A 5,175-nucleotide genomic window follows, 5' to 3' on the forward strand; every position below is an offset into this window, starting at 1 on the left:
GGACCCGCGAGGGCGGAAGTGCGGGCCCGCGAGGGCGGAAGCGGCGGAAGCGCCGTCCCGTGAGAGTCGGCTACCGGCGCCAGAGTAGTTGCCGCCTCCGCGCTATGGCGGCGCTTGGCCGGCAGGTGAGGTTCCCGGAGGCCGGTGCCGCGCGTGGGCCGCGGGGCGGGATCCGGGGCCGAACCAGGCCGGGAGGAGGCGGGGCGGCGACGGCAGAGGACACCCGAGAGCGTTGCGGGTCGAGGTGGGGAGGGTGCTGAGTGCACCGGCCCGTCCGCACCCCCGAGCGGAGTTGTGTGTGCATGTTGGCGGTCGGGCTGATTCTGTGGAACAGGATTGTGTTTGCGTAGTGGACCTAGGTCCACGAGTCTGCACACTAGTGTGAGGTCCACACTGAGGGCTGGGCACCAACTCAGACCCCCGGGGGTGGCACGAAAGGTGTTTTCAACTACCGTGTTTAGGGTACAGCAGCTACAGAAGGGCTCCCCAGAGATTCCCTTATCTCACTGAGGCAACAGGCTTCATGATTTTTTCTCCTGGGTAGTTTTATGGCCAAGAAGAAAAAGAGTAGAGAGACCACTTGCATCTGCATAAACGAACATTTTCACAAACTTGCTTATCCCCCGTTTGTTCTTCCCATAGATGCCTTCCCCCCCCCCGCCCCCCTCCCTTAAGTTAGGCCCTAACTTCACCATATAGGGAGCTAGGAGCTACCCCTTCTGCGAGCGGCCCTATGCATATGAATTAACTTTGGTTTTTATCTTCCTGTTCATGTATTTTCCGTTAAATTTTGCGGCCCCCAAGCACTGAACCCTAGGGGGTAGAGCAGACGTACCCCACTTGGACCCCCATTCTAGCTCTGTTCCTCCCTGCCCCCTCGTTACAGCAGCAAAAGCAGCGAGAGCCTTGCTTGGCCCTCTGACCTCTGTGCCCTTGCTGCGTATGTGAACTTGCGTTTCTGCAGGCTTCAGGTTCAGATGCGATTTTGCAGATTGCTCACAAAGGCCGCTCTGCTTATGTGGAACCAAGGCCCTAAATAAGCTGACTCAGGAGCCCCGTGTTGTCTGTTACATTGGGGTGCTCTGTCTCGTAGGTCTCCGACTGGCACCGCCTGATCCCCCGCGCCTGGGCCCACGTTGCCAGGCAGACTCCTCTCGGAGCACAGAAGAGGACGTCTGCGTCTTTGTCCTGGCAGCTGGCCACAGCTGCCAACGGAGGGGGCCGCCGGACAGTATCCTCTGTGGAGCCCAAAAAGTATGTGCGGGACCCCCTTGAGGAGCAGAGGACTCCTGTGGCTCGAGGGTTCTTGGAGCGAGAGAAGGTCATCAGTGCCCTCCTGGACATGGGTTTCAGGGACATCCAAGCGAACGAATTGCTCACTATGTGGCCAAGTGTGCCCCCTCAGCAGGTGCTGGACATCGTTTCAGAATTAATCCTCTTGGGTTTGAACCCGGAGCCTGTGTATGTGGCCGTGAAGAAAAGCCCCGAGCTGTTGAGACTGCCTGTGATGCAGATGCGGAAGCGCTGCAGTTACCTGCGGAAGCTCGGGCTCGGCGAAGGTGCGAGCGCCGACTTGGCGGGGGACGTGGGGGACGCAGGGCTGGGGGAGGAGCCCAGGTGGATGGACTGGGGGGTTTCTGGGGAAAGTCCCTGCGAGTGACCTGCGATTCGGTGTGGGGTGAGAGGAGTGACCTCTGCGGACGGCACTGCACGATGGAAGGGAGGACGGGCCGGGACTCTTGTCTGGTGTGCTCACTGTGGGGCCTCTGGCATCTAGAACGGGGCCGTGAGCACGCGGTGTGCGCAGCAGATAGATGTCAGGACGCACTGCCGACATCTGTGTGTGTACGTATCTCGGATGTTTAACTTGAAGGGGTTTAGTGCTTTGCGTCTGTATGACGCAGAGCCAAAGGCTTGGAGTCCCTTGTGAAGACTTACTTCCAGGCCGGTGTCTCGGTTTGCTGCAGAACACGGGATCTTCCCCACCTCCTAGGAGGCTGAGGAGTGGCAGTTCCTCCACCACGTCCCCCCCCACCCTTGCTCCCAACAGGATTCACGCCTCAAGGATTCTAGAATTCCTTTTTCCTTTTTTTTTTTTAATGCTTATTTATTTTAGAGAGACAGAGACAGAGCTCGAGCGGGAGAGGGGCAGGGAGAGAGGGAGACACGGAATCCGAAGCAGCTCCCGGCTCTGAGCTGTCAGCACAGAGCCCAAGGCGGGCGTCGAAGTCCCAGACCTCAAGACCATGACCTGAGCTGAAGTTGGACACTTAACTGGCTGAGCCACCCAGGCGCCCCGAGGATTCTAGAATTTCACTGGATCTCTTTATGGGCCTTTAGGAGAAGGGGGCTGGGTGTCCACGAGCATCTCCAAGGATCCTTGTCTACTTTGGCCCGAGGAGGACCACTGTTCTTTTTTTTTCAGTCTTGACTCTTACTGGTAAGATACTGTTGAGGGGGAGGAAAGGTTTAGGCATCGATTATTTTTGAGGATCTCTGTGGACGTCCTTCAGAAGATAAGGAAAAAGCCTTCTGTTCCTCTTAGTGGGTTATCTGTTGCCATATAATGTAAAAGACTAAACACTTTACATGTTATGGTTATAAGTTATAAAGCTCAGAGGCACCTGGGTGGCTCAGTCAGGTAAGTGTCCGACTGTGGCTCATGTCATGATCTTGCTGTTCGTGAGTTCGAGCCCCGCGTCAGGCTCTGTGCTGACAACTCAAAGCCTGCTTGAGGTTCTCTGTCTCCCCGCCTCTGCCCCACCCCCTTCCTCTTTCTCTCTGTCTCTCAAAAATAAACTTTAAATATTAAAAAAAAGATTTTCTTCCTTTCCATCTGCCCTTTCCATCTGTCCCTCCCTGTTCTCTCCCCCTCAAAAGAAAAAAAAAAAGAAAGGAAAAAGACCACACGCCTCAGCTTCCCTAGAGTAATCTCAGTTACCAGTTACTCTAATGTATCTGTCAACAGGGTCTCCTTCACTTAAATTTCTTCACTCTTTCACTCCAGATGAAATTGGAGTGAAATACACGGTCACTCCACTAACTAGGGCTTCAGTGTTTGCGGCCATGCGTCAGGAGTATTCCTATTATTACCTGAGTTATTATGGAACTCCTTGGCATTGAGTTTAGGCTCCCAGATCTTAGGAACGTTGGTCGCCAGTGCTTCTATTTTATTATGGAAGGAACATCAATCCCAAACCCCAGTGCGGGGGAACTGCTGTCTCGTCTTACTCTAATCTTTCCAGTAAATCCCCTGTGAAATTCTTTTTTTTTTTTTTCAATTTTGGAGAGTGAGCGTGCAGAGCAGGGGAGGGACAGAGGGAGAGAACCTTAAGCAGCTCCATGCTCCGAGTGCAGCCCGACACGGGGCCCCGTCTCATGGCATCGTGACGCCCGGCCGGCTGAGCCCCCCAGGCGCGCTTCCCACTGCTTCCCCGCCGCGAAGTGCTTTAGAGGAAGGGCAGGAGGGGGACGCCGAGATGCGGGCCTTCGGCTGGGAAGCCGGCAAGAGGCCGCCTCTTCCCATCGGGGCGGGAAGGTTGGTGAGGCTCAGAAGGGAGAGAGTCCATGACGAGAGCTATGGTTCTGCCCCTCACGTTTCCCTGGTGCCCCTGGGCAGCCATTGGAAGCTGCCACCCAGGGAGGAGCGTGCCCTTGCCCAGGTTTTAAATGCTGGCTTGGGTGTCGCAAGCCCTTGGTTTTCTGGAGTACCCTAAAATTGTGCACTTGCCCCTTTTTATGTTCTGCAGGGAAGCTCAAGACGGTGCTTCTCTGTTGCCCCGAAATCTTCAGCATGCCCCAGAGGGACATCGGCGGCACCGTGGGGGCTCTCCGGGAGAAATGTCTTTTCACAGCACAACAGGTGACCAAGATTTTGCACAGATGCCCCTACGTTCTTCAGGAGGACCCCGGCGAACTGGAGTACAAATTCCAGGTGAGGATGCCTGGTAGGGGTTCGAGAAGGAACAGCGAGTGCTTCAGCTGTGGGGGGTCAGCTCCACGGGGACGCTGCAGGCGCGCCGAGCGTGAGGCTCAGGGGACGAGGTGGAGGCCTTAGGTCTTGGCAGGAGCCAGCCGGAGAGTCGGCACTCTGGGCTTCCCCCCCTTAACGTGGGGCCTGTTCTGCAGTTTTCCTGCCGCTGACGCTGGGTGACCCGGCCTCACTCATGGGAACCAAACAGGGCCTCTGCTTAAAATCGCTAATTAAAAAGAGCTGAAGATCTTTGTTTTTTTAGAACCTATTCTGCGTATTGATTTTAGAAGTGTAACTGTGACAGTTACCTTAACTCTTGGGTAACAATTATGACAACTTAGATCAAATTGCCAGATGTTTTCTGAAGTTTTTGCCTGTTCTTTTCACACTCACAGTGTTTTCCCTGAGAAAAACAAAACTGAATTTATCTCTCCTGCCCCTTTATTTTCTGCTAAATTTTTCTCAATATGAATTTGAAAATGTCTTGAAAACTCAGCCCTCACACAGTCGCTGGGCATCACGGAGTGTCCTTCTGCTGTTAGTTGGGTGGCTCTTTGTGAGTGTGTGTGGACGGCTTGAGGCGATCGCAGACCGTGGACAGGCCGGTCGTAGGTCACTGTGCCTGGGACCCTGACTGTGTCTGTGTCCCCAGAAGGGCAGGCCGCGGGTCATTGTGGCTCCTAACGGTGTCTGTGTCTCCAGTATGCCTATTTCAGGATGGGGGTTCGGCACGCGGACGTGGTAAGGACCGACTTCCTGCGCTACTCCATCACCAAGATCAAGCAGAGACACGTGTTCCTGGAGCGCCTCGGACGGTACCAAACCCCTGACAAGAAGGGCCAGACCTGTGTCCCCAATCCTCTGCTCAAGGACATCCTCAGAGCGTCGGAAGCTGAGTTTCTGGCCAGGACGGCCTGTTCTTCTGCTGAGGAATTTGAAGTTTTTAAGAAGCTCTTTGCTCGGGAGGAGGAAGAGAAGTCCATGAGCCCTGTGCGGGACAATGAAAGCTTGAGTCTGGACGAGGAGGGGGAGGGGGAGGGGGAGGGGGAGGGGGAATGACGAGTGACAGGCATGAAGAGCCCGTAGATACCCGAGAACGTTCTAATTTTCTCAGAGCTCTGAGAGCTTCACTTGGATCTTCTCAGGTGGTTTTTCCTGCTAAAACTGGTCTTCTAGTGAAAACGTCATCATAACTCACCAGA

The 5,175-nt window shown here is 54.9% G+C and overlaps 1 protein-coding gene across 1 annotated transcript; it reads left to right on the plus strand.

Moving 5' to 3' along the window:
• Positions 1-5,032, plus strand: MTERF4 (mitochondrial transcription termination factor 4). The gene is made up of 4 exons (XM_029936152.1): positions 1-125; positions 1,094-1,559; positions 3,750-3,934; positions 4,676-5,032. Exons 1-4 carry the CDS (start codon positions 105-107, stop codon positions 5,030-5,032), a joined length of 1,029 nt encoding a protein of 342 aa, XP_029792012.1. The 5' UTR covers positions 1-104.
• The last annotated feature ends 143 nt before the right edge of the window (positions 5,033-5,175 follow it).

The sequence above is a fragment of the Suricata suricatta genome, chromosome 3 (assembly GCF_006229205.1).
Source record: "Suricata suricatta isolate VVHF042 chromosome 3, meerkat_22Aug2017_6uvM2_HiC, whole genome shotgun sequence".
Lineage (NCBI taxonomy): Eukaryota > Metazoa > Chordata > Mammalia > Carnivora > Herpestidae > Suricata > Suricata suricatta.

Excerpts from the sequence above, each read along its gene's own strand:
- MTERF4 (XM_029936152.1), top strand. The coding sequence starts at position 105 with ATGGCGGCGCTTGGCCGGCAG. Across the intron at positions 126-1,093 it reads TGGCGGCGCTTGGCCGGCAG|GTCTCCGACTGGCACCGCCT; the intron begins GTGAGGTTCCCG and ends TCTGTCTCGTAG. Across the intron at positions 1,560-3,749 it reads GAAGCTCGGGCTCGGCGAAG|GGAAGCTCAAGACGGTGCTT; the intron begins GTGCGAGCGCCG and ends TATGTTCTGCAG.